At 40.8% G+C, this 26,851-nt stretch overlaps 1 protein-coding gene and 1 long non-coding RNA gene across 5 annotated transcripts in view; one reads left to right on the top strand and one right to left on the bottom strand.

Annotated features, from left to right (window-relative positions):
* The window catches only part of EEFSEC (eukaryotic elongation factor, selenocysteine-tRNA specific), a 162,339-nt gene that overhangs the window by 96,704 nt on the left and 38,784 nt on the right, over positions 1–26,851 (bottom strand). Inside the window, exon 1 of one of the 4 annotated variants that reach the window (XM_084531160.1) lies at positions 26,149–26,298. The exons of 2 other annotated variants lie outside the window; for them this stretch is intronic. Coding sequence is in view for 1 of the 2 variants with exons in the window: in XM_084531158.1 (XP_084387284.1) it covers positions 25,454–25,730 (277 nt within the window). In the remaining variant the exon portion in view is untranslated. Of the gene's footprint in view, positions 1–25,453; positions 25,770–26,148; positions 26,299–26,851 lie in introns of those variants that run through there. One more of the 4 variants, XM_084531158.1, reaches the window with a different exon arrangement.
* LOC311442236 lies at positions 68–26,851 on the top strand. The gene is made up of 2 exons (XR_014696532.1): positions 68–1,322; positions 26,667–26,851. It is a non-coding gene; the product is annotated as an uncharacterized lncRNA (long non-coding RNA).

The raw sequence follows: 26,851 nt of genomic DNA, 5'->3' as shown, positions 1-26,851 counted from the left end.
CAAGGGCAGCACAAAATGAAGAAAAACATTCAAGGTCAAAAAAAATAAAATGCAAACAGACTTTCAAGAAAGGAAAGATTTCTTTAATTGCTATTTTGAAATGTTTTGGTTGTGGTTTTGGTTTGTTTTTTAATCTCCTGATAAGGGAAAAAAGTTTTCTGTAAAAAGGACTTTGCTTATAATAGAAGAGGGACCATTCCAAAACAAGGCAAGTACAGGAAGCTCTCATTATGATCCAGATAAAATTCATTGACCAAACATTAAAATTTGATGTAGTTTTGAGAAAACAACAAAAAATGCCATACACATACAACAATGAACACCATACACACAGAGACATTTAGTTTTTCCTCCAAAGGCTCCCAAATAGAAATCACTACCAAAAAAGAGATCACTGTGGATCTTTTTAATTTGGTTTACATGGAAACATTTCCTACACTTCTCCTCCCTTCTGCAACATAACAGAAGCCAAGCACACCTAACTTTTCCTCGGGATACACACAAAAGCAGTGAACTGCTGCAGCTGAGGATACACAATTCTAGAGACAAGCAAGGGCTCCCCTTGACTTTAAGCATACTTTAGAAACACAAGGGGATTTTTCTCCCTTTACTTGTATTGAAAAGATAAAACATACAAATCCAAAAGGCATTTCTACACAAACAGGTTCAAGCTGGGACAAGCACATACATTACTTAGTTATTGCATTAATACACTGCTCCATCTGCATACAGTCAGCTACTCAGACACAGCCATCAGCGACGTGGGGCACACCGAGAAGTCATCCATCCATCCATCCGTCCATCCATCCATCTGCTCCAGCACATCCCGGCCACAGCAGCTGCAGTTCTGTGAGCTGAGAAATTCCTGCTTCCAGCAAAGCTCCCCAGTGCTTTGCTTATTCAGAGGGGGATAAACAGCAGAGCCCCAGCTCAGGAAGGGATCCGGGGAGAGCTGCAGGCAGCAGGACCAGGCAGCCAGAAGCAGAGGAACAGGCAAGCTGCTTGCCACTAGGGATGGGATGCTGCTGCAAGCCAAGCTGTTCACAACGCAGCAGCCTGGGGAACTTCAGGGAAACTCGAAGCTCAGTGTGTTGTAAGAAAGTGTTGGAGAAAGTCATCAGCGAACGTGCATGTATTTACAGAAAACAAGTGCTGTTATTTTAGAAAGCTGCTGAGGCACATCGCATGCTGTACAATGCAAAATTGTTTTTATTTTTAGAAGCAGTGGAAAATGGTGAAGTATTAGACTACATGAGGAATGTAATATTGAATACTATGCTCAGATCTAGCCCCTTTCTGAAAAAGGAATCTGAAAGATAAAAGTGGCAACAAAAACAGGAAACAAGACAAATGCAGTAAGTACTTCAACTTTTTACAAAGAAAAATCCACATTAACAGCACACAATGACAAAAGTACACAAAGTTGAGTAAGAGGAGGAAAATAAAACCCTTCTAAGAATGAACCATCGGTTATACAATGGGAAGTCACAATCTCAGACTCAGCCTTGGTAGGTACCACTTGGCCTCAAGACAAACGAAAAGACAGATTTGATATTTACACAGCTAAGATTTAAGCTACATACAGCTTGATTTTATCTCATGTAAAAGGCATTAGGATGAAGTTTAAAGCAAAGGACGCTTCATTCTATCATTGACTTGTTTGCTTTGACCCCCTGAAACTTTCACCATATCCAAAGAAAACGTAGTAAATTAGATGAGTAACTATTAGGGTCTGACATTTCAATTCCTGTTCAAAGTTTCAGTGACTGAAAAAAAATACAAAATCATCACAAATGAATGTTCTCCCCACACTGTCTATAGGAAAGTACATTAATATTGCACTATAATGAAAAATACCATAATATGCAGCATACATAAAAAACAGAGGTAAATAGCCATGTGAGAGAAAACCTCATCCTTCCTCCATACATAGCAAAGTCCTTTTCTGTAATAACACATTAACAAATTGGAATTTCTGTATTGACAAGCAAGACACAACCTGGATAGAGACCAGGAAGGACCTCTATTACTTTAAGGCTGAAAACATCAACTGTGGAGTGGGTTAAGAAAAGAAAAAAAAAAAAAAGCCTACCTACCTTAAAATCCAACAAATCATTCTGAGTAGACACAGATGACCGCTACAAAAAAAGTTAACATTTGCTGAATTACACAACACCGTGGTATTTCAGCTGCATTAATTTTTCTTGGCTTGAGGAAGGAAGTGCATAAATTGTGAATTAGTTAGCAAACATTAACTTTTTAAAGTGTCATTCATATATATGTATATGCAAATGCAGATACCAATAAAGCTGGAAAGTTAAATATTCATGTTACTGCATAAAACTAGAGTAAAAGTTAGCTAACATTTCAGGCGAAATGCTATTATACAGCTCATCATTCCTGGAGTACAATCCATGACATATACTAGGAAAAAAAAGGCTATTTCTTAACACTTGAAAGCAAAACAAAGCACAGGAGAAGAAAGCAATTGGGTTGTTACCATTTGTGTTGCAACCTTTTTTGGTGCTGTGCATTTGTATTACACAGAGTACAAAAAGGTTCAGTTCTTTAATTTGGCATCCAGACTATAAAACATCTCTACAAGAAAAAGTCGTGTCAGATTTCTGGGTCCCCCAGTGACATAAGAAAATGGCACCTGTAATTCCAATGATGCATATCGCAGGCTCAAAGGTAGAGGTTTGCAAGGAGGTGCTGCTTATTCTGCAGTGTTACTGAGTTCCTGAAACAAGGTTTCTGAAACACTGTGGCAATAAGTTGCACAGCAAATGCTATATTCATAATTTAGGGGAAAAGGAAGGTATAGGGAAAAAATATTCAAAACGCCACTTTAACCTTCTCAGGAGATACTGGGTGCTCAGGGTCCTAGTCAGCTTTTCTGTGACCTGATGAACGATTAGTTCAGGTTTCAGACTTCTTATTTAGAGATATTTTGCTTTGGTATCAAGGCCATACATGGTTTTGGACAGCTCTGTGAATTAAACATAACATTATCCTTGGTCCTTACACAGCTGATCATAAATGGTCCCTGATAGGCCATAAAATCTTTAAAGTAAAAGCTGAAAAGCAAATGGGAGGGAAGAGAGATGAAAAATAGCATTTTTAGTCTTGACTCATACCAGCTTTAATGCATGCTCTCTACAAGATTTCCAACCAAGTTTCAAAGAAAAAAAGAGGTAAAAATATTCAAATCTCATAAAGGTATCACGGGGGGGGGGGGGGGGTTACTAAAAGGTGTGACCATTCTACCCACTCCCTCCCTCCAAGAGAGGAGAGAGTCTTTGAGATTATTTCTAAGATCAAAAACAGAAAACAGTGGCTAAAGAGTAGAAAAGGTGTTACAAGTCCAGAAGAGTTACAGAATCACTGAAAGCACCAGAACAAGGCCATAACTCCATGCCCAGCTTCAGAAATGTTGCACGGAGGATTTTGAGATGCTTCACTAACACAATAAATGCTGGAGCAGGAAGATGCAGTGTGTGAAAGCCTCGGTGGCACCTAATCCTGGAAACCTCCAGGTCGTGGTTTACCTGCTGCCTCCTGGATACTACAGGAGCCTAAGGCTTCAGCCTACAGCAAGGTATGGCATCCTCATTTGTGAGTTACAAGTCACAAACCTGAGTTTGTACAGAAGGGAGAAGAGAGGTGGCAAACACTGCTCGCGTGCATCCATGTTCTTTCAAACCTGTTAGCTGCTTCTGGCAATTATTTTATTTTATTTTCACCTTTAACACTTGCATGAGCAGCACAAATAAACCTTTTTTTTTTTTTTTTAAAACTATTCATCTCTCTATAGGCATTTGAATGTACTATTATACACAAGCCCACCACTGAACTGAGGGGAAAACCAGACACCTGCACAGCACCTATACGTTTTCTGTACATCATATTCCATATCAGTAATGTTTTATACTCGGCTCTTCATCTTTTCAAGTTCTTTAAGAATTCTTACAAGATGATACTGTTACATTAGCATATCTAGGATTCAATCACATCTGTGCCTGTGTTTCAATGCAGAAAGAAATAGCACATTTCAGAACTCCTTACACAAGCAATACACAACTTAAGTACTTGATTATCTTTGGATAAAGAGAATGTATTATGGTTAATTACCAACTATATTTTCCCCCCAAAGGACTGAAGAATCGTTACCATAGAACATCTATTGCCTCCCTCTGGGCACTTAAGAGTATTACTAAATTATGAACATCTCCAAACATCTCTTGGAATTTTTAAACATATTTTAGTCACTTTAGATAAAGTCTTACTCTCAGCATTAGGTGACAGTAAGACTTCCCTTTATCTTTAGTGTTAACTTCTTAAAGCCCCACCTATCCTCACTGTGATTTCTTCATCCTTCTGCCACACCTTTGGAAGCTCAGTCTAACCAGCAGCTTTGTGCAGCAGTCACAAAGTAAGAATTGCCATCACACACCACCTGGAGCTACACAGACAGACCCAAGTAAACATTTTTATGCTGTACTCTGTGCTTGTACTAGGTATAAATGGCAGTTTGTATGCAGTGGGAAAGCAGACATCAATATGAAAGCTGCACCTCTAAGGTTCTGAGGAAGAACCTCAAAAATTCACAATCCCAATAAAAACTGTTCTCTTGTAAAATTCAAGACGTTAGGGCAGCTACCCTCAAAGTCATGAAAAGCACAGGGATCCCCAAGAAATGTGCAAATCTAACACTTCGGTCAGAAACTTGTTACTGGATTCTCTCTCTCCACCTCTGTTAATTCAAGGACGTCTGTCTTAAAATGCACCTGCAGCTTTGGGTAGTTTAAAAAAAAATACCAGTAAGAAATGGATTTTAAACCTCTTACAGATCAAGAGCATATTTCTATGAGACTAATAAAAAATAAGTTTTCTTGAACAATTCTGCAAGTCACCAGTCCAAGAGACAACCATTAACTCCGAAGATTCTAAATCATTCTATTAAAAACAAACACAAAACTGCTTTCCAGTAAAGCCGGGAATAAATTAATGTGATTCTAACAAAGTATTTCAAGTCCTAAGCTGCCTTGTCTCCGTCTTTGAAATAAAGTACCCCAGAGGTCACGGACCCCACACCAAGGAGCTTGTTTTGTACTAAAATCCAGTACCATCTACTTATAACAACACTGCACGAAACACGCTGTACCCGCAGAAGAGTTATGGTAGGCTACTGGAAGATTCATGCGCAGCTCTCAGGCGTTTTTCATCCGAGGTTGCTGAACAAGATTTTTTTTTTTTTTAAAGAAAAGAAATTAGAGAGTTTACATTTTCCTCTTTTTTTTTTTTTCCCCCCAAAAAAATTAAAGACTGCTAGGGGCAAAGAAAAAAAGCATTCTTTAATTTTCTCTTCACCCTCCACAATACTGAAATAACATCAGTCAGGGTTATAAACATCTGTAATTGCCAAGGGAATGTACAATACGCTCAGAAACTCCAGGCCCACATATCCTGTAGCCCTGCACTTCACAAACAAAAGGTTGGGGAAAGAAAGAGGGGGTGGGGTACAGGGAATAAAGGCTTAAAGATTAAAGTCACAGGCAGAGACAGACGGCTCCGTTTTTTAATAACTGAAAACACGAGTTCTGCCTGAATGTGCTCATTGTTTTATGGCGGGGGGGAGAGGCTGCGCACGCTGGACTGGCTGGCGACAGAACTGCCTTTGCATCAAAAATAAGATTTACCCAAAGAAGGGGGAAAAGACACCACCCCCACGCCCTAATTTCCCCTCTTGCAGCGTTTAATGATGCATTCAGGTAGAAATCAGCAAGTTACCCCACCTTCCCTTTATTAAATTGGGAAATATCATGATGGAAGGAAGTACCTGGTTGTAAGAGCCACACGGACACGACTGAGGAGATCCGACGGCTTTATGCTGTGAAGGGATACAGACTGCTACAGGAACACTCGTACATAACAAATCGGCACGTCTATGAAACACAGCTAGCCTATAAATCGGTATCTGATCGTTTATTTGCACAATAAAACCAATGCTGCAAGACTAAAGTATGTGACCTAAGCAGATTTCTGTATTGATTCAAGAAGTTCAGCTGTCACGGGGAAAGTTTTTAAACCAAGCTGAAAAAAGCGTCCAGCAGCTATACTTTTAGCAAACAAGCTCATGAGTTACATCCACTTCAGGAACTACACAAAATCAGTAACTTAACATGTTAGAGTATTAAAAACCTGAATATCTTCCTGTTTTAAGATTTTAAATCTCTTTTCTCTTTAAACCTAAGAGTACAAGATCCTGATGACTACTCAATATCCACGGTTGCACAAAAATTATTTTAAAATTCCATAAAATGCATTTTGTACAAGGGCATTCTTAGTATTTAAGGGGGAAATATCTCATATGATTTATTTCCATGAACTGATTTCAGTGCGGGAATGCTCAGGAGCCCACCTGAGGGCAGTTCCACTGCTAGGTGGGCAATGGACAACAGGTAAGCCACTAGTCTTTAAAGAAAAGACACTGCAGTAGATGATCCTTTCAGTTTTATTCTAATCTAGCTTTAGTTGTTACTATAACGGAGCTTTTGTTCTATTATATCATTTTTTACCTGCCAGCTTTGCTTTACATACAGGGAGAAAGGAGATAATTCAACAAGACAACAGGCTCTTTCATCTAAAACCGTAAGACTCCAGTCATAACTTTTGGGGGAAGCCTAAAATAAGGCACGGGGAGGCACACAACAGGAGTCAATGAATCGCAGCCGCCTGCCCCAAGCGAGCATGCTGTGCAGGGAGGAATCGGTGGCCACACTGCGCAGCTCCCTGGCCAAAGCCAGACCTGGAATGCTCCAGCTGCCATCCTCCCTCCTTGTTGAGGCAACACTTCAGCATCATCAGCCACTGGACGTCTTGTTGAGATTAAAAATATTGTGCAGAGCTACTGTCTGTTTAGCAAAGACAAAAAGAGGGAGTCCATGTCAGAAAGGGAGGGGAAAGGAAAAGCCGAAACATGAGCTCATAAGCCAGCGATGGAGGATAAAGGCAGGCTTTGTTTTACCCCACTCAAACCAAGTACGAGCAAGAGACTCATCACTGTTTTGAGCTTCAACTGCAAGAGTTGTTTTGTATGCAGTACTACCAACTTCCCCCCCTCAGATAACTAAATTATCCCTCTTTCTCAAAAATAGCTTTGGCTGATGCTCAGATCAAGTATTTAAGCACAGATGAAAACCCATGTAATAGATCATCATCCTGCCACTGCTAGATGTTCTGACACTTCAGAAGCGTGTAAGATATTTTTGTATAGTAAGCACAACCCTTGGAAATATGACTGATGCTGCTCTGAAACAAATAAATTAAAAAACATATTTAGAAAAAATACCTCGGAGGACTTGCTAAATACCTAGCCACACTCAGCAGAGTTGGGAAGAGTTACTAAACTGAAGATGCTTCTTTGGACAAAAGTGGCAATTCTTCACATTTTTAAAAATAAAATTTGGTCCAAAACCACAAGATAACATTTAAAAATACAGTCTTCGGGAGATTAGGGGAAAAAACACTAGCAAAAGAGGTCTGTCCTCTGACAGAAACACTACCCACCAGGGCTGCCTCTAAAAGAGCTCAAGGGCAACAGTAAAAGACAGCAAGGGAAAGCACGGTCTGGATTCTAGTTTCTTGCTCTTAGGAAAAGGCGAAGAGGGTGGTAATTTACCGTGTACAACCAAATTGTACATGAAAGTTTAAAAACAGCCAATTAAAGCTAACATTATGGAATGGAACGGAGGGTCCAAGTGGAACGCATTAGATACGCATTCCAAACAATGGCTCGAGTCCGCCTGCGAGGCGGATCCTGTACAAAGAAATACAAAGGGTCAAGAAGTTCTTCTCGAAGGGAACCCCAGCCTTGACCAGGAGCCACATGCTGTGCCCAGCCGACGGAGCGAGCCACACGCTCGCCACAGGGGAACAACAGCAAGGCCACAGGGCTACGAACAGGCATCGTCGGATCCGACAGCACACTGCAGGCAGACACGATGCGAACATGTCAGTCGAGGAAGGGCAAATCTCGTTATGATTAAGAATTAAATGTAGAAGGGAAACTAGGAACAAAGAAAAGACCCTCTACAACTCCTGGTAATACAACGTGCCTGTTCCAGTTTAAATCCCCTACGCAGTCATCTCACATTTAAGCAAAGCTTCACCTCTCTGTCAAGCAGCTCAATCTAGAATTATTGTAAGAGCTACCAACGTCTAACGGGAAATTAGAACAGAAAAAAAGAAGGCTACCTCAAGTTACCAGGACTGCATTTCATTTAGTCTTCAGATTCTTCTGTACCTTGGAACATGGTGAACCCCCATTTTAATGCTAATTTCTCTAACTGTAACACACAAAACTGATGTGTCAGAATCCCTTCTGCAGCTGGTTAGTTAGCAAATAGGACAAAAAAATAAAATAAGTTCATTACCCTTTATGTCATACTTCAACATACAACCCCGTGCATACATGAACCAGGAAATTCATTCAATTTCATGATATACAATTATATAAGACTTCTAATGCTAACGCTCATTTCCAAACCTTCACCATCTCCAAATACCAACAAAATCACACCCCTTTCAAGAACAGCAGAGCTGGATCAAGAAACAAATTCATACAGAAAGGGTGATCCTCAAGAAAGACACACAAGTTTTATTTCAAGCACCTGCATTACTACACAGCCATAGTAATATAGCACATGGGAAGAAATAAGTCTTTAAAACAAATCAGTCCCAAAGAAATTAAGGATGCCAATTCTTAGGAAAAAGAATCATTTCTTTCTCTGCACTGTGCACATACTCAGAGCCAAAGTGAACAAAATATTTTGGAAGACCTAAATTTTTCTGGATAGTCTAGTAAGCAGTCATTTAACCAGCCCTGCTGAAATGCTGGATATTGGGTGCTTTTTTTCCACTTCCAAACTACAAAATTCAGATGAGACTAGTGGTTGAAGAGCTTATATTGCTCTTGCTAATGTTTTAAGAGTTAATACTGCATTATCAAGTAAGTTTTATTTGCAAAACTACCTCAGAATTTACACCACTTGAAACCAAACTCAAAGCAGTGGTCTATTAGAGTGTTCCCTTAGCAAGGTTTTCAACATTCACGAAAGCTCAAACTCCTGTTTGTTTCAAAAGATAGCTTTGACTCAACACTTAAATCCTAGAAAAGATTTATTCCATGCTCAGCTCTCTGGCCTTTGGTCCATGTTAGACATTAGGCCCTGCCTGACAGTTCAGTACCAAATCACGAGCACAAGTGACCAATATAGCTTGCCATTCCAGGAAATCACATCAGATTGAACTAGAGGATCTTCTCAAAAAAAAAAAAAAAATCCATTATCGAGTATAAGGTACTATTTCACACTTTCTGTCATGGAGAAATGCTTTTGCCAGTGTATATATTTTTAATTAAAGTTTCGCTGACGAGGATTGTATGAAATCTACATCTCCATTCAGAATAGTCCCATGTGACCAAAGGTCACATAAATCTCACACCCCTGTTTGTTTTGTCCCAACTACAGTCTCAGGCTGGATATGCTGTCTGAACTGCCAATACTACAAAGCAATCCAGATATTGCAAGTTGCATGCCATTTGTTCCACATTAAAACATCGTCCATATAATTAATAAAAATCCACTGCAATAATGGAGGTGATAGTCATTGTGAAGGAGGAAAGCAGTCAAGTTTAATTAGTAAATAAAACTAGACAACACTTACCAGATTTAGAATTGTATTGCTTCATGTTTTATACCTAGGAAAGCATGTACCTTGTCAGGTGAACATACAAAAGCCATCAACTTACAAAAAAAAGTCCTCTTATCTCTCAGAAATTCATGATTAAAGAGGTTTTATTTCAATTATTTTGAATAATCTTGAAGGGTTCTATGGTTCAACACAGTCCTGCACAGTGATTTTACAGTCCCATTCAAATACTATACAGAACACACCAAGATATCATAGATACTTGAGAATAATTCAGCACAACCTCCCCAGCATTTTCTCTGGGATGAGTGAACTGAATAAAACCCAATTATTTATTCAGGATATAGGCACTTTACTAGCAGCAGTGGCAGTTTGTGTAAGTGACATCTGTAAGCAGTAACATCTGTCGGTTAAGTAAAATACTAATCAAGATCAGAACTTCTACAAAAGGCCACAGTTGTGTTTCTGAGACCCAGAACAGCCATCAGCAGAACAGTACAGCAGGTCTCCCAGCTCTTCATCCCCACAAGCACTCTCCCTCTTATGTTTCACTTGGTAATTAAGGACTTCTCTCCCCAAACTAAATTTTAAAGCTAGAACAGAGGCTGGAAACATCCCCAGGAAAGTGGGAAGAAAGGCTACAGAAAACAACGTCTGCTCAGAATACTCACTGCTCTGCCAGGCTCATGTGACCGCCTCGCTGGAATGCTGGCACCGCTCGAGGTATTTAATGCAAATACCCAAGGGACTAACAATCCTAGATAAACAAGAAAATAGCACGGACTGCAAAGCAGTAATGCTTCCACTCCGGAGTATGCCGTACCTGTAAATTTACATTTGAGTTGTTTTTAAATGGATCGAGGTAACCAGCACATTTCAAGACACTGCTGGTCACACCAACAACTCCAAGAGCTGCAACTGCAGGCACGGAGCCATCACAACCGAGCTTGGACTGGATTCTAGAAATCAAGTGCCCAGAAGTCCAGCTAAACCACCTGCACTCCAGAAGTTCACCTCCACGATACAAGTCCTCAGGTGATTAAGAGAAGCAATTCCTAAGCAGGAATTGGTACCAACCAGTGTCAGAAGCAGAGCAAGAATTCCCAAAGATTTCACACTCCTCCCTTTGCACGGAGCCATGCTTAGCTGCTTCTGCCTTGTACGAGGTTTTGTATGTTATTGCTACTTTCTACAATCTATTAGGTCTTGCCTTGTTTCACATGCAAGTCTTCTAGAACAACAGATTCCAAATTCAATCCTGACAACAGAAACCAAATTGACAGAACAAGGAATGGAGGACCCAGCATGCAAGTTGCACTGCAAATTAACTTAAGTAAATATGCTTCTTTTATTATCTAATCCCTTTGGCATTCTTATCAAACGATGGAGACAAGTGCTGGTGAAGAACTACATAATAATAAAAGAAGAAAAATAAAAAACTTTATTAAGTATATTCTCACTGACAACTTACTGTAGATTTCAAAATTAATTTTTGTTCAAAGAGTTCATGAAAGCATTCCCAATAATTTTTTTTTATTATATTTTAAATGCCACATTTTGTCTACCTTGTAGGAAAGGTTACCTTGCTATATTGTAAAAACTTACAGTTGAAAACAGTGTATGAAGAGGAAAAGAAGTGATCTAGGTAAAAATAAACAAGTGAAATTGTTTTTAATGACTGGTCTACATGGAATAAAAAAGAATGAATCAGATAAGCATCACAGATAGGCATTTACATTTTTTTCTCCTTTACTAAAGTAATGCTAGTATACTTGTTAAGCAAGATGCACTTTATGGGAGAAAAACTGTCAGACCATGAGTGGGGGAAAAAAAAAAAAATAATATTTGCTCATCTGGTAGTCACCATGTTTTAAACAAGCAATGTTCTCCATAGCTTAGAAAAAACAGGAGTTAAATATATAATGAGAAAATTTGCTCTTTACTGAAGAGTTAAAGTTCTGTCCGTCCACAAAAAAAATAAACCACAACATCTCGGAGTACGCGCATTGTGGGAAGGGATTTACCAGCAAAATGAAAGCTTTGAAATTTTTCAGTACTAAGAGATAGCAGCAACAATCTATTCCCTCTGCAGTGGCACTGGGCAGGTGAAGAAGCCCACTTCTTTTCAGTAGCATTGCTGAACTAGGACTCAGGCTTCTATACTGTTAAACCTGGAAGCAAACTGAATATGTAGTCATTTTTAAACATACAGACAACATAAAACAAACACAAGTATAGCAAGGGTGAGATATCAGCAACCCTACTCCCTATCAAAAAGCATTCTCCCTGACAGCCCACCAGTGCCCACCTAAATTTATTCCTTATCCAAGTCACGACAAAACAAACAAGGCCAGCTTTTAACAGTATTGACATCCTTTTCACATCTCTTCCTCTTATATGAAAAGACATTAGTATAAAGAAATTGCTTTTCAACTATTGTCTACTGCATTGACCCTCCTCTTGTTCCCCTCTCTCCTCCTCCAGCACCATTTTTTTTTTTTTATTATTATTCTCGTGTGGAAGTGCTCAACTCATATACATAGAGAAAAATCCATTCCAACTACAAGCTTCAAGATCAGCCCGCTACACATGGTTTATTCCCCACCATCTGAGAGAGGCTTAAAAGGAAAAAAAAAAAAAAAAAAGAAAAAAGAAAAAAAACCTCATGTTTTCCACTTCTCTTCAAAAAACAGGTAACATTATCATTAAAAACAGAGCCTCAACTATAAACACCTCTACTGCTTACTTAGATGTTCTTCCACAGTGAGAAAAAAAATCTGCTGAAATTGCCAGGCATCAGCCAGATTCAATAAACCAACAATGCATCACTAAGATAAAGTAATGCATAATTAAAGAGTACTAATCACTGCTTAATGAAATGCTGAAAGCACAAGAAAGAGTACAACCTTGGTGATTAAAACCCGATTTTTTTGGCTCCTCAGAACTAACAGAAGTAGAGATAGTGCAGCTCAGGCATTTAGAATATTTGGTAATGATCATTACCACTTAGCAGCAGACCAGAATACACATGATTTTGGAAAACTAGCGTGATGGGGTGTTTTGCTGACCTCGTACAAAGTCCTGTTTGCCAACTTTAGACTACGGCTCAGGCATCCTATATTTCAGTCGTGTCTGGTGCTACACTGCGCTCTGCTTCTTGTGAGAAGTTCTCCTAAATGCAGCACTTCAGCTGAGCTATCTGGGCTACTTTTGCCATCCATGTCTATGCAGTACTATGCATCTGACTCCTTAAAAAAAAAAAAAAATAGGGCAGAAAGGGGACGATATCTAACCCTGGTTCAGCATCCTCTTAACAGAAACCCATTTCTGAACAAGCAGCGCATCAAGGGGAGCTTGCACGGACTGGGACAAAAAGACAAAAATCTTTCACAGAAAGCACAGCAGCACACAGAGTACTGCTGTCCCCAAAACGCGTGCATCTTGAGATTATGATTATTTCGGTTCAGTTTCCTGGAAGTTTTCAGAGTCCAATAAACACTGCAAAAATTGCTGCATTTCAGATGCTACAAAGTTGTTAGCTCTCCAGTACAAAGCAAAAATGCTGCTGAAATACTATCATACACTGCTAGAATAAATATACAGCTTAACCTCAAACATTCCTATAGCCCTTTTTGTTCCAACTGCTCTCATATGAGCCCATAAGCTATTGCAAGAAGGCTTAAAACAGTATGCACAAACTTTGAAAGGACACCATCAACTAATTTAAATTTCACATTAGTCAGTTCTGTATTTACCTCGGATTGACTCAATTATATGCAAGAAAACAGGAAAAAAATTCCATACACCTGATATCACTTTAAACATGCTCCACAGTTTTCCTAGCTAAGGTTTACAGTCCTCTTAAAAAGGACAAATAATAATAAAAAAAAAACTTTAAAATTCAAAGGAAAAAAGAAACAAGCACGTTAATTAAAATAGCATTCAACCACTGCATCAATTTGAATACATTCCTAAAAAACATTCTTTTAAAATAAACACGGTGGTTTCTTGGTGCATGGGTGGGTTAGGAAAAGGACAACAGGGTTTATATTTAGAAACAAAAGTTAAATTATCTTCACATTTGATTTGAGGGGCTTTAAGTTACAACAAGTGAAGAAGCCATCAACACCTTAACTCAGAGCTGGCTATTACGAGAATAATCAAGTCCTTCATAGAGCAAATAAAATTTAAAAAACTTAGAAAATGAAAAAAATACTTGTTAGCGAATACAGTTTGGTAACAAAACCACGCATCTGAAGATGAAATTTCAGTAAAACCTGGACTTTCAGTCACCCATCAATATATACGTTTTAGTTCAGAAGTCTTTCCTGCCCTTCACCTTTGAGTCCTTTCTCTACGCAAGGTTTGGCACAGGTCAATTTAACATCTAGAGGCGATAAAAAAAATGCATTTGATGTAACATAGAGCACTCCAAACAGACGAGGGTATCTCTTCCACAAGAGATTCCACTTAAAAAAGCAGCTTTGGACAGAAGACAGCATTACTGGATGTCCTAATACACAGCACAGACTAAAGGGCAAGCTCAGTAAGAGATGGGTAAACATCACCAACCACCACAACTTCATCTAAAAGCCTGAAAACATGGGAGAATCTCAGCTGTAGGTGAAAAGCCCACTCAGGGTAAACAATTACACCTTATGGCAAGGGGCCATAAAATTTATCAAGTAAGCAAACTTAAAGAACAAAACAATTTGCTTTGGGATGCCTAATTCATGGCTTTTTATTTAGAAATATCAAGTCCGTCACATTCAAGAATAAATATGATCAGCAAAACTTTTTTTTAATGCAATTTGTGTGTATACATATGTGCATTTACACGCCATTTTGGTCTAAAATTTTTTTTAGGCATTAAGGAGTGTTTTTTTAATATATATAATATTATTGTCCTGGTTTCAGTTAGCACAGAATTAATTTTCTTCCTAGTAGCTGGTGGAATGCTGTGTTTTGGCTTAGAATGAGAAGAGTGCTGATAACACCCCGATGCTTTAATTGTTGCAGAGCAGTGCTTATACTAAGCCAAGGACATCTCAGCCTTTGCTCTGTCCTGCCAACGGGCAGGCTGGGGGGGTGCAGTAAGAGCTGGGAGGGGACAGACCCAGGACAGGTGACCCAAACTAGCCAAAGGGGTATTCCATACCATCTGACGTCATGCTAAACAATATATAGGGGTGGCTAGCCGGGGGGAGGGGGCCGGACTGCTCGGGGTTAAGCTGGGCATCGGTCAGCGGGTGGTGAGCAATTGCATTGTGCATCACTTGTTTGTACATATTATTAGTAGTAGTACTATTATCATCATTGTATTATTATTATTATTATTATTATTATTATTATTTTCCTGTCTTATTAAACTGTCTTCATCTCAACTCACGAGCTTCACTTTCCATTTCTCTCCCCCGTCCCAGAGAGGGAGGGGGGAGGGTGAGCGAACGGCTGCGTGGTGTTTAGCTGCCAGCCGGGTTAAACCACGACAATTATATATATTTTTTTTATAAGAGGAGAAAAGGTGATAAGCGGTTGTTAGGTTTTTTTTCTTATATCACCAGATAGAAGTAAAAATCACCAGTAGTAGTATCACCAGGCACAGGCCAAAGTTTTGATGTCATATGCCTGACGCTGGTCACTTCTGTGACCAGCACTGGTGGCATGTGGGATTTGTTGTTGTGCTTTTGAATAATCTCACTGAGATCAGAAAGATTCTGATGCTGAATGCTTTTTAAAGTGACTTTATGTTTGGGGGTTTCTTTAGTCTCTGAGAGCAGCCTAGAAAAAAATTAAATGGCATTTGAACTATTTTCTTTATTCCCTAAGAAAATATCTCTTGGTCAGCTCTTCTAAAAACTTTAAAGGCTGCTTCATAAACTATTTAAGTCCAAACTCCAAAAGTTTGTGCTTAATGCACGGTATAGGATTTTTTTCCATAAATCTTCAGAGAAGTTTGGGGATGCTATGGTTCCAAAATTGCATACATGTAGAGCTGCATGGTAAGGTCAGGCAACACAACCACTTCTCTGAACCCTTCCACCATCCTGTGACACAGACGTGTGCACATTCCAGCCCTGCAGGATTTGGCAAGCCACCTCTATAAAATTGCATGGAATGATCTCGTATCCTCACTCTCACGTTTATCTGCTGAGCCTCCATACCCACACAACCCATCCAGAGCTGAGGGGTTCGGACACCATCACTGACTACCCAAGCACGAGGGTTAACCGTGACCCAGCTGCTAAGTTCTGAGCCCTCCTGTTTGGGGGACACAAGCCCAGCACAATTTCATGGCTATAATACGCTGGGAATTGCAGCGGATCAGGTGCTGAAAGCTCCCCCCAAGCCATGCTGACTGCTTTTCCTTCACTTCTGTTGAGATAAAAAGACACCAGAGCTGCCACCGCTGCTGATGGAGTGGTTGCAACCCGCGTGGCAGCAAGCGAGAGCATCCCAAACCCAGGAAGGGCTGAGACCTGTCCCCGTTCATTTACACGCACAGTCTAAGCCACGCTTTAAATCATTTCGCATACTGGAATGTCAGCGTGGATAACCACTGCCAGAACACGACACAGAATCCCCCAAAGTCAACCACAGGTTCAGGTAATCATGACCTCCCCTTTTACAACATAAATGCATAATTTCCGCACCACTCTTTGATGAAGGGACCACAGACTTGAAAAGAGGAAACAATTACAGTCATTAGAATTTCACCCAAGCATGAGATTTAATCTCGGGCCACGGTCTTGCCAATGGCTGTGGGGGTCTCAATGGAGACAAAATTGCTCCGTGGGAGAAAAAAAATGCCTCGATGATGACATTAGTCAGCAAGAGAGACTGAGCTTTGTCTTCCATCCAACGGCACGGTTAAATACAAGGAAACCATTTTCCCTCCCCCTCTTGATCCCAAAAAAAAGAAAATACAATAATTATGTTTCTTTCTCCAAATGCAGCTTTTGCATACTTTGGAAACTTTCTTCTCCAAAGCAATAATGCTGGAAGGGAAGTGTTTAATATAACCAAAGTAGATTTAAGTATGAATAAACGCCTGCAACAAAAGACGTTTTCCCTTGCCTACCCTGGTTAATATAATTGGACAGTACCACCAGCAATTCTCTAGTATTCCTATAGCTTTCCTTAGCCAACAGGTTCTCAAAGACCATCTCAAATTTTACAGATAGAGGAAACATCTCTAAAATATGCCCACCTGCTCTACAATACATTTAGTGGAAATAAAAGACGGTTGAAGCTTTGCACAACAAATTGAGGTGCAGTTCCACAATTAAGAAGAGTGCCCAAGATCTGAGAGCACCAACTACTGCTACATGCCAACCACATGTTGCATCCCAAAGAAGACGTAAAACAAAGGAAAACTTTGGCACAGAAGACAAAAAAACGCTTCAGGGGATTGGATTAAATTCACTTGTCTGGCACTGCAGAAAAAGCAGAGCTACAGTCAACAAAACAACATTCATGATCCTTTTATGGCAAGAATTGAAAGAAAATAAGAAGTTTTTAAGCAAACAAAACATTAAGTCCAAATGAATCATCTCTTCTCTTAAGGCTGAGGTGAGTGGCCTGGTTTCTCACCTGGGTCAAATTCTATAAATCTCAAAACCCAAACTTTGATTTTTTTTTTTTTTTTTTTTTTAAAAAAAAACTCTCCCATGTCATCCTTTACCCTTGCAATGCTGCTGAACACAACCAGTCCATTTTTGTTTAAACTCTCTTATTTCCTCTTCTTCCACTACTCACCAACTTGATCATATTCTTCATACATGGAGTCTGGCTGCAACCACCCCTAGTGCTGGTAAAGCTGATAATTACGATCTAATGTAAAATTAATCAGCTTAAGTTTGAAACAGAGATCGTAATTCAAATTGCAAGCCAACACTAACCATTTCATGTTCACTTGGAAGTGATTCGATAGGCTGTGCAAGAACATTTTGGTAGAATAACTGATAAGGAGATGGGAAGTAAGAATTATTGGTATTTACTTAGCCTGCAACGCTTTTGGAAGCAAACAGTTTAAAGGAAGCACTTTAAAATGGCTATTTAATCTGAATTTTACAGATAGCACTGGGAATACGTTCTCACTGAATGCACAGTATCTTTGCGATCATGGCTATCGTACGAGCTGTTTGAGTCTTTCTTTGCTGGAGCTCATGCTCAGTTTTGCTCTGTTATGAGCTGTGACCCACAGAACACAACGCGTTCAAGAATCCAGCTGGAAGTCACCACCACTGAACATCTGTCCTTGCTCTTCTGCTTGCCAGGCCAACCTCAGGGTTCCCAGACAGAAAACAACTAGCTGCCACACCGCAGGAACAACTATTTATTCCACTTATGGACGTTAACAATGACAATGTGCAGATTTGGCTTGCTCTCTTAGCTGGAAGATCTGCTGCACGTCTGCTTTAGCATCGTACCCTAGATTTTTCCATCTGCATTTTGTTTTTCTAAGGGCTTTGAAGAACACCACTACAGCCATCCAAGAACATACACTATTACTACTGGTAAAAAACACACAAAAACCCCCAGACCTATTAAGGAAGCAAAGTTCATGGCTCCATCAAGCTGAACTAGTTTTTAAAAGTGAGTTTTATACATAAGCAATATATCATTCAACTTGCATCTAGTAATTGAAGACAGCTTCCAAAGCAAGCTGTAGAACAAATACCATAGAACCTAATCAAACTGCTTTAATAAGTAGACCACTGTGAATTGCTAAATTGGACCATTTAGCAAGCAAACAGATCCATCATCAGTAAAAATACTACTTGGAAAAGTAGGCTTTAAAAATTGCTGTTGTCAAACTAAATTAATTATGAAGATGCTTCACATTTTACAGTAAGTTATAAATACCTGAGTAAAATCTATTCTAAGACTTCATATTAGCTAATATTTAAAATCTCCTAAAATAAGACTAGTAAAGCTCAACCACTCTCCCAGAGAGCTTACAAAATCTCAGGCAAGAAGAAACATGACGCAAAAATGAAATGAAAAGGCATGCAGTTATTTGATGAATGCTAGCACACAGTATGATGGAACAAAGAAATTCTGTTTTTACATCAATAGGGAGAGCGATCAAACAGAGTTACTCAGCACCATAACAGCGCTTGGTTATTATGTTTTCCTGAGAAGCTGTCAAGTTTTTATGTCAAATAATGAAGTGCGAATTAGCACAATTTTGTTGCACGTAAGTATGCACACACAACCATTCACAAGCTTTGCAGAAAAATTATCCCATATTAGCAAAAGAATTTAACATTCAAACACAGTTCAATAAAGCTACTCATTTACGATCTACATTTAAGATGGAGAATTAAATTATAAATCACATCTTCAGACAACATACTCTTTTTAAAAATTGAATACTAGAAACACTACATGAAACACGACAGAACTCTGGAGTAGAAGAGAATGTAATTATTCAATATAACTTTTGAGATCAGAAGATGATGGCTTGCTGTTAAACCCATAGAACAAAAAGGAATGCTCTTCCTGATTTTCTCTCTGATGTTACTGAACAGTTGATGCGTACTTTAGGAGCACATTGAACCTGTACAACTAATAGGGAAGTCAGCTTCAAATCAAAAAAAGCAGTGAAGAGCATAAAATAGCAACCGTAACAGGCAAGTAAACTAGCCTCACTGTTACTACACTCAAAAAAGCATTAATATGCACAAAAATAAGAAGGAATGGAAGAGTAGAACAATTTAAGTTATAATATAGATAGATTAAAATTCCACAAAGACCGCTATTCTGTTTTAAAGTATCTGGTACACACACCTAAAAATAAGTTTAATTCTACTCCTAATATACAAGCTGCCCTACACAGCACAGAAACAATTCAGAGTGGATTTAGTACAACTGCCTTGCTTTTACAGGGTTAAATGACATGGGAAAACAGGGAAGAAAATAAAGGAGTTGTGTACTGAGTTTCATGGTTCCCGCATTTCCAATTGCTTTACAGGTTAAATTAGCTAATCTTCCATAGTTGTAAAATAAAATTTAAAAAAAAAAATGACCCTTTATGTGGATGAAGTGTCATCCCCCCCACATGCAACTTCAATGAAAACCAGTTGTTTCATCTCATCTGGGTTACCTGCCTCTGTCATGAAATATAGACGACGACACCCTATGCATTTTTACTGCTTAAGGTATAAAAACGCTATTCAAATTGTAAATGAAGTAAGACTAACCTTCCTTAAAAGACAGGGGTCGTTTTCTTTAGGAAGGAGAAAGTTAAGCCACAGTTGAGTTCTAAATCTTCTACTTGATTTTGTTTCATTTCCAAGTAAGGTCACCCCATCCCTGCTGACCTGTTACCCTACATACTTATCACTGAGATCCTACATCGCAAGCAAACACTGCCCTCTTGTGCGCCGAAATGTCCTGTAGACACAGCTGCATTTCAGGGGGTTGGGGAAAGGACTTTTTAAGAGTATTACTGCTTTTATACCAGCTGCCTCTTCTTTAGACATAGTTACTTAATAGAAAAAAAAAAGGGGGGGGGTTAATTTCAATAAAAATAGTCCTTTAATTTGTCTCACAAGTAGCAGGCTCCAACCAAATTCCTTGATGTGAATTTAAAAACAGCATGCAATTTCAAGAGAAAGGCTTTTCATTCACAGAAATAAAGTTTATTTGTATTTTTAACACAAAGCAATGTCAGCAATCTAAATTGCTGACATTGAACCATGAACCCAACAAGTTTACTAGGGTTTAGAGAGTGCTAGCTGGAAACGGTGAACTCTTGACTCGTGAGCATTTTCACTGCATCAAACCTCAAAAAGAAAAGCTACATTACATGGGACCTGTAGTTTAATATTTTCAACAAAACGAGGTTGCTTGTTAGGTTATTCTTACTTCAGGATGGCAGGCGAATCCTCAAAACCCTCCAGTGACCTCCCTGACCAGATAAGTAGCTGTTGAACACCACAAAGCACTCTGTCCTCCAGAAAACATGCTTCCCCTCAACAACCAACATCAAGAGGCCTCCATGAAAATTCACAGTAATCCATATATGCATATACTGCTCTAAAACTGTACAGAGCTCTTTCTTACCTGGGATAAAAAAAAAAAAAAAAAAAAAAACAGGAACTGTTGTATCTTCACAAAGGTGTCAACAAGCAAAGGTTGGCACTGATGGCAGTATATTTTCTTGACAGTAACGGAAAGGTAACCCTGAATTTACAAATTCTCTTAAAAGCTTACAACAACTTCATCAAAACAACAAATCTGCGATAAAAGTACCTTCTTTTGGCGCTGTGTTAATCTTACAAATAATCTGCATCTGACCGCCTTTGAATGCTGGTAGCAAGCCCACATTCCCCTTGATCTCCCAAGACTGTTTTCATTGTACTCATTTGCATCAGCAAGACATGCTTTCGCTATGCTCATTTCCCCCTCCCCAAGCTCTTGTGCAAGTTCAAAAGTCTTGGCCCCTCCGATGTATCAGGTATGAATTAATACCCTTCCTTAACGGAACACAGCAGCAAAGTGGAAACAGACACTTGCAAGGCAGTTTTCTTTGAAAGGAACTGCAGGGACAAATGGTGACAATGAAGCTCTGGTTATAAAGTAAAGAGGTCAAAGGTTCAGCAAGGCACAAGGATTACAAAACTACAAGTTCGCCAGAATTCCCCCACAGGTTTAGACAACCAGGGTCAAGCAGTAGCTTTCCAATTAAAACCCTATAAGGCTATCCCGTCCTTTGAACTTCACCGGGTAAAAGAAAGATAACTTTCTTCTGTAGAAGTTCTTTTGAGAACCCATCTCAGAGCTGAACAGAAAAAGCATCTGACAACAGCTCACCTAAAACAAACCCCGCAGGATCCCCTCTCTGCATGTGTGTGGGGGAAGCTGGGGTGAGGTAATCATGTTCTTCTGTATTAGTGTGCTGACCCTTTGTAGGGCATGAAATTAACCATCAGCAAGTAAAAAATCTGCTACTGGTTAGACTACTTTGCTACGCAAAGTGGTCTTAAAATGAAATATGGGGATTGAATTTCTTCTGGAAGATTAACTCGTATAACCTCTCTGCGGGCATCCCCTGCTGAACTCATCGGAGACACCATTCTGGATGCACCGTCTGCGACACACAAACCTAAAAGCAATTCTTGTTTTACTTCGATTTAGTTAATGTCAGTTTGCCAAAGACTGGAGAGCTGAGATCTAACACAAGGATGGAAGTCAAAAAAAAAAACAAAAAAAAAAAAAACACACACACACACACAACAACAAACACAGCACTGACAGAGACTACTTCATCCCAGCGAGCGTGCAATTTTGACAAGATACCTCTTAACTCTCCCTAGCAATGGAGGAAAGCAGCATTGGACTCTGCACTCATTCGTTCAGTGCAAAAGGCAAGCACGGCTGATATGAGTGCTTCTTGTGACAAGCCAAGAATTGACCATTAAAATTCAGTTATTCAGATTTGTTTTTTGTTTAGCCATTTGATTACAAACAGCCATAAATACAAGCAGCACTTGTTGTATGAAAGACTACCTCCTGCTACTGCCAAGTGAAGTCTTGAAACTCGTATCAAGTACTAGGAAAAAAAGTTCTGTTCCTGCCGTTCAGAATAGTGCAAATAAATGAAGTACACAGCAGAGTCCAAACCATGCAACTATCCAAAGTAACTTAATACCTTCTTGCGACATCAAACACAGAAGTCTGTGGCAGAAGAATGAACCAGCATGGTTTAAATACACACAGAAAACACGATGTACTAAGTCAGGTGCCCATCACTTATTCCATTCCAGGCTTGACTATCACCTTCCAGATAAAACTTTAAGAAAGCAACTTGGGAGGAACTGTTCACAACATTTCCAATTCCTAGCATGCAGGTTAGAAAAAAACAAAACACACTTGATTTAGCATTCGATAGGTTTTCTTTTCAAGGACAAGCTTTGTAAGAAAAATGCAGCCACAGAGAATGAAATATGACTTCCATTTTCCATTCCATTTGCTTACTGCTCAAATATTCTGCATTCACTTAATCCTAAGGTATTGTCTCTAAATAAGCATCCTGTGAGTGACTGTGAAAAGTATTTGCAAGGTCAAGTGCTACCTAGTGTAGCATGACAAAAATGCAATACTACATTCAGCCATGAAAAATGCCCTTCAAGAATTAGCCAGATTCAAAAATATGTTAAAGAACAGTAAATAGTTTCAGCTGATCTGCAAGTGGGTTTATCAGCCTTGCACTGGAGAGGAATTAACCCTTAGAGTATTTTGGGAGCACAGAAAAGATGCTGGTTAGAGAGGACGACAGGCTGCTGATTGCTCTTGTGAGGCTGGTAAAAAGCTCCTGAGAAGGAGCCTCTTGAGCTAGTTGCCCAGTGGCAGATTTAGCAAACTGAATAAAGCCACTGCTACCCGGCCACAGCAGACAGCAACCCCCAACAGGGCATTCAAAGGGGATCCAACCAGTTTACACAACCTTCAATGAAAGAGCTTCAAGCAGAGCATGCAGCAGCATATTTTCACACCTGTAGCCCCAACAGCAAAAGCTGCATGCAGATGAGGATAACACAGAAGAGAAAGCTGCCCTCCTCTCACCCCCTTTCCAAATCCTCACATCCTGCTCCCTTTATTGGAGCCCCTCCAACTCCCATTTTTCTGTAGGTTAATTCAAGCTGCAGAAATCTCAGGCCTTAATGTCAGAAGAGCGGTATCTTCAAGACCTGGGGGAACTCTGACATGCAGAATTAACATAGGAAGATAGAACATTTTGCTCTGATATTTTATTTAGAAGCCTTAGAAATAGAAAACATAAGAAGAAAATGTTAAGAAGAAAAACATAGCATCTAAAAAAGAGCAGTAGCCTTCTTGGTTGCAGTGAAAATGCTTGGAATGGCAAACCCTGAATACTTACGCTGAGAAAGAAGATGAAAATCTAAATTTTAAAGTACCGTGATCTGGGAGGCCTGGCTTTCCACTTCTGAAAAGCTGAAAAAAGGTGGCAATATCGAAATACTGAAGGATGTATCCTATTACACATGATATACTTCAGTTTCACCGAAACATACTAAAATTGAGAGTGCACTGAATAGTCCCAGCAGCATAGATCAGGTTTTAACAACAAGGTCTCACTTTTTAAACCTGGTAGTAAAAACAAATAAGCATCCAATATCAAGATTTATGTGTATGCTATCAAGCATGCAGCTGAAGTTCCTAGCTCTGAGTATTAACACAATACTGCATTTTCTTTGCAATTCTGTTTAATATATAGGATTGCAGTAAGTCATACGAATCAAATATTTTCATTAAAATACGTAATCTGGTATAATTGGAACTAAGCAAGTTTGACAAGCTTATGTGCCTGAATTGGTACCTGTACAGAACCATGCTTCCTGGGAAGAAAAGTTATCATTCACCCAGTCTAATCCACATCCTTTCTTCTCCCAGCATTGCCCATCAGTAATGTTTTTTGATTAACTTATTCAACCAACTTAGACAGCTGTGACTAAATGCTGTAAAGTTCTTCATAAAAACAGTAAGTAGGAAGCAATAAGAAGTTTATGTATCAAATAACCACTCCAAAATAAGTGATAACAAAAGCTATTTTTCCAGGCCTTCCTGAGTCCTCTTCAGAGAAAGCTCACCCCGCTCAGATTAGTTGTTTCCTAAAGAAAGGAGTGTCTATCTGCAAGTCACTCTACAGCCTGTCCAAGAAAAGCTACCAAATGCCAAAATAAACTTGGCTCTTCAGAAGATAATCAGGTGCTTACAATTACTTAAGCCCAGTAACAGACTGTAAAGCACAAAAGACTCAAAGACCACAGATTTCAGGGATTCGGCACACAGCCACTGCTCTCTTGCAGCTATTGAGCGCACACTGACAGTGCTGCAGAAATCAAGAAGTGAAGTATTTATTATTCTACCCAAAAGAAATGCAAGCAGTACAATGTTATTACTGCTAATACCACTTACATGTATTATGACTGCTCAAAAGGGGGGTTAACTTGTACATCGTGAAGAGTAACTTGGCCTGAACCTCAGCGTAGCTGCCAAGACACAAAACTACCACCTCCTAGACGCTAAGGAGGCACTAGCACAGCAAATACAGGGGAACTGGATTTTCTGAAGCCCCTGTAGCTTCAGTTGATCAGCCTGGGAGTACTTCGCATTGCCTGCAGCCACAATCCCTGTCAGGCACCAACAGGCTCTCAACTTTAAGAGACAGAGGCAGGAGGTGCTGTTCATCACAGAACAAGGTGAGCTAACCTAAAATGATTTCTAAAGCCAGCCCAATGAATCTCCGTGTATCCTCAACGAAGACTAAAACGGAAGATGACTAAAACCCACTTGATGCTTTCTAACCATACAGTTTTCATGAGAAGCCCTCGGCCTCCGCACCAGCAGGGTCTGCCACACGTGCACACCCACCAGGTGCACCACAGCTCCCAGCACAGGGGATACCAACCTGGCAGCTTCAACCAGGGGGGCAAACCAAGCTACCATTACACTTCCACACCGCAAACGCTCTTTGTACGCAACAAAAACTTTTCTCCAAGGGCTTGCAAGCAAACCGGCCAGGCCTGCGCCAAGACCACCGGAGCACTCCCCTTTCCAGCCAGCCTCCCTCGGAGCGCAGGGCTGGTGCTGGAGGGGCCCCGGGGATGGGTGACGAGGCCACCAAACCTGTGCCAGCCCCGACCCGAGCCCAAGCCCGAGCCCCGCCGCACCGGGCCGGGGAGGGGCGGCCGCCCCCGCTGCCCCTTACCGCCGATGATGGTGCGGATGAGGGAGGCGTGCCCCGGGCAGTCGACCAGGGTGAACTGGAGCTCGCCGGGCCCCGGGCCGAGCTGAGGAGGCAGGGCGGTGCGAAAGCAGGAGAAGCCCAGATCCAACGTGATGCCCCGCGCCCGGCTCTGCGGAGCCCGGTCGAAGGCGGCGGTGGAGCCGGTGGTGCTGAGCGCCCTGGCCAGCGCCGTCTTGCCGCTGTCGATGTGGCCCAGGACGCCCACGTTAACGTTGAGGACGCGGGGCAAAGCGGCCATGGCGGCGCCGCAGCCGGCAGGGTCCGTCCCAACAGCGCCCCTGCGGCAACGCCGGCACCGCCGCCGCCGTTCCGCGGCCTCCGGCCTGGGGAGAGCCGCGGCCGGAGCCGGGCCCGGCCCCGCGGTGGTTGAGGGGGACGCGGAGAGGGGAGAGGCGCAGCCAGCTCCCAGCGCGGGCTGGGAGCCTTCCTCCGCTGTGGAGTGAAGTAAAAGTGGTGTAAAAGAGCTGAGAGGGCGTCGTGGTTGTGGTACATACGCCAAAGGGTGGCCCGGAGAGGCAATGAAGCAGCCGCATGCATGGTGATAGGTCACAACCACATCCACAGTGATGAAAGCCACCCAAATCACAGAATTTCTAGGTTGGAAGAGACCTCAAGATCATCGAGTCCCAAAATCCCAACAAAAAAACCCAACTCACCTCACAGCACCACCAGTCACAACCACACCTACAGCAACGAAAAGCACCCAAATCTTAACAAAAACCCCCCAACTCACCTCACAGCACCCCACACAGAGCTACCCCACAACCCCTTCCAGTGCCTCCTTATCTAGGGGCAGCAATTAAACCCAATAACTTCACACACCCAACAACTGGTGGCCTGTTTCCAGGTGGCCTGGGGCTCATCAGGGCCAGGCCTAGCCACACCTGGAGGGAGCCATGAGCACCTGCTGAAGGCCTTGGGGACAGGTTTCCCTAATTGTCCCTGCCCGCTGTCTTGCCCACGCTAATTAGTCACTGAAAGGCCACTCAGCCTGGCCCACTCGATGTCACAGCACGCCTTTGTCCTGCCTGCAAGGATACCTGGGCATGGTCTGGGGCTGAAATTTGGTTTATGTTGCACAGACATTGTAAATTCACATTAAAAAAAAAAAAAAATCATTCATTTTACTTTTATTCACTAATTTCTGAAGTTGCATAATTCCTTCTCCTGCAAGTATACTTCCTTTGTGTAGGATACTTCCTAAAACTGATACCTTGAAGAGATTAAGAACAAGCAAGATCAATCAATCAAGTACTGAACAGCTCTCTGGCAAAACAACACCAACCACCACCAACCAGGTAGACAATCATCTGCAGCCTGGGAGCATGTAACAGGATAAGGGCAGGAGCACATTTCACT

The sequence above is a fragment of the Aythya ferina genome (assembly GCF_964211825.1).
Source record: "Aythya ferina genome assembly, chromosome: 10".
Taxonomy (NCBI): domain Eukaryota; kingdom Metazoa; phylum Chordata; class Aves; order Anseriformes; family Anatidae; genus Aythya; species Aythya ferina.
The sequence above is the reverse complement of the archived record's forward strand: the minus strand, read 5'-3'. Positions and strand labels throughout refer to the sequence as shown.